This window comes from Pteropus vampyrus, unplaced genomic scaffold (assembly GCF_000151845.1).
Source record: "Pteropus vampyrus isolate Shadow unplaced genomic scaffold, Pvam_2.0 Scaffold180, whole genome shotgun sequence".
NCBI lineage: Eukaryota > Metazoa > Chordata > Mammalia > Chiroptera > Pteropodidae > Pteropus > Pteropus vampyrus.
Window position 1 is genome coordinate 1,514,250 of NW_011888961.1, and position 2,036 is coordinate 1,516,285.

Genomic DNA, 2,036 nt, shown 5'->3' on the forward strand with positions numbered 1-2,036 from the left:
GAGTAGTTCCTTTATCTCCAGTGGTCTTTTCTCTCAACAAGGAAAACGCTATGTCATGCTCGTTGAAAATAAGGCCAATTTTGGATTATAGAATAGTTTTAGAGAAATACATTTCTTCTACTTTTAAATTTACAACTTTAACTAGAGTAATAAGACTTTGCAGGTAGGTTTGAGGCCCTTTAAATTAATCGGAGCATAGAATTTGTAAGTAAACTATCGATGTTTCAGGACATCTAAATGGTTAATATATTGCGTAAGCACTACAGACTAGGTGTGGATAGAAGAGTATTATATCCATTATCTGTCGTATTTAATCCTCACAGTAACTGTATGGGGCAGGCATTGACTGCACTTTACATTTCTCTGTCTGCCTCTCAGCTCCAGGTTACCACTACAGCTTTTATCTATAAGTTGGTTTTATTTGTCACTTATCATTCTTTTCTTTATGGGGCGTCATTTATTAAGCACTTATTATACACCAGAAAAATGTTCTAGGAACTCTAAGTACATTATTTGTTCCAGTCTTAGTCCTCATAACTACCCCGTCCGTAGGTTTTAACGTGTCTTATTTAAAGGAGGGGGAAACTGGGTCTCATAAAGGGTAAATAATTTCCCTAACATCGCAGCCTGCATCAGAGCCGAGCTGTAGAATGTGGAGAGTAGTCTCTGAGATTTAGCCAGAGCAGAGGGCAGTAAAGGACTTGCATGGTGGGAAGAATGGGCTGAGAAGACCATTAGTTAAGGATGCCACCACCTGGAAGCACTCCCGGAAGTAGAGTGGGTAGTGTGTGTGGTCTGGAAGGGGAGCCAGAAAGTGCTATGCACTTGGATGGTCTCCCTGGTGCTGGTCAGGGTTCTCGTCTGGTCTAACCTTGGCCTGCCAGCAGATCTGGAAGCTGCTCACGTACAGCTGGTGGTTCAGGCTCTGACCAGCCGCTGTGGTATTGATGGTTATAGCAGGCCCGAGGAGTTCTCAGGGCTGGAAGCCAGAGTTGCTCTGTGTAAACTCAACAGTTACACCCAGCCAATTTGCTGGTAGAGGCAGGGCAAATGTGATACTCTTCAAATATGCAGATAACATGCACCATTGGCTATCAGTCTGCTCACAGTCAATATGAATTTCCAGAGCCTTGAACAGTGCTGTTCTTTATTACGAGGAGACAAACTGAGGATTGAGGCTGGAGTTCAGGTAGTATCTGCGGGCGGAGACTGTGTTATTCATTCACTCATTTAACAATTTCGAACACTTACCACATTCCAGGTCAGTGTCCCGGGTACTGGGGATTCAATAATGAATAAGACCGACAAAGTTTCTGCCAGAGGAGCTAATATTCCAGTGGGAGGAAACAAGACAAAAGAAGCACACACACCCCACATGTCACATCCAATGGGAATACATGCTGTGAAGGAAAGTAAAGCTGGGTGAGGGGAACACAAGGATGAGTGGGAAGGAGGTGGGTGCTATTTGAGATAGGTGGTCAGGGAAGGCCTCTCTGTAGAGGTGACATCTGAATGGAGACTTAAAGGAAATGAAGGGTAAGCCATGTGGGCATTTAGTGGAAGAGTATTATAGGCAAAAGAAATGGCAGGTGCAACACTCTTGAGGCAGAAGCATCCTTGGTACGTTGGAGGATCAGCAAGGAGGACAGGAGCTGAAGCATAGGGCGAGAGGAAGAGAAGGCCGGGGGACAAGTCAGAGGGAAGCCATGTGAAGACTCTGGATCGTACTCAGTGAAATGGGAAGCCCTTGAAAAAATGTGAACAGAAGACTGCTATGATATGACGCACCGTTTTAAAGGAGCCCTCCAGCTGCCGTGTGGGGCGGGGATGAGTGCACCAAGATGGCACAGATGGGGAGCGGAGGCAGGGGGGATGTTAAGAGGGGGTCCTTAGTTATGTTTTTAAAGGAATTGATAAGATTTGCTAATAGGTTGCATGGAAGGGATGAAAAAATGAGAGTCTACGATAACTCTGAAGTTTTGAACTGAATAACCAGGAAAATGAGTTGTCCTTTACCGAGAGGGAAGGATTAATTT

At 44.7% G+C, this 2,036-nt stretch overlaps 1 protein-coding gene across 1 annotated transcript in view; it reads left to right on the forward strand.

The window, feature by feature from the left end:
• The first annotated feature begins 829 nt into the window (after nt 1-829).
• PRTFDC1 (phosphoribosyl transferase domain containing 1) overlaps nt 830-2,036 on the forward strand; it is an 86,060-nt gene continuing 84,853 nt past the window's right edge. The window contains exon 1 of the mRNA XM_011371028.2: nt 830-1,035. Within this exon, the coding sequence (XP_011369330.1) occupies nt 830-1,035 (206 nt within the window). The remainder of the gene's footprint in view (nt 1,036-2,036) is intronic.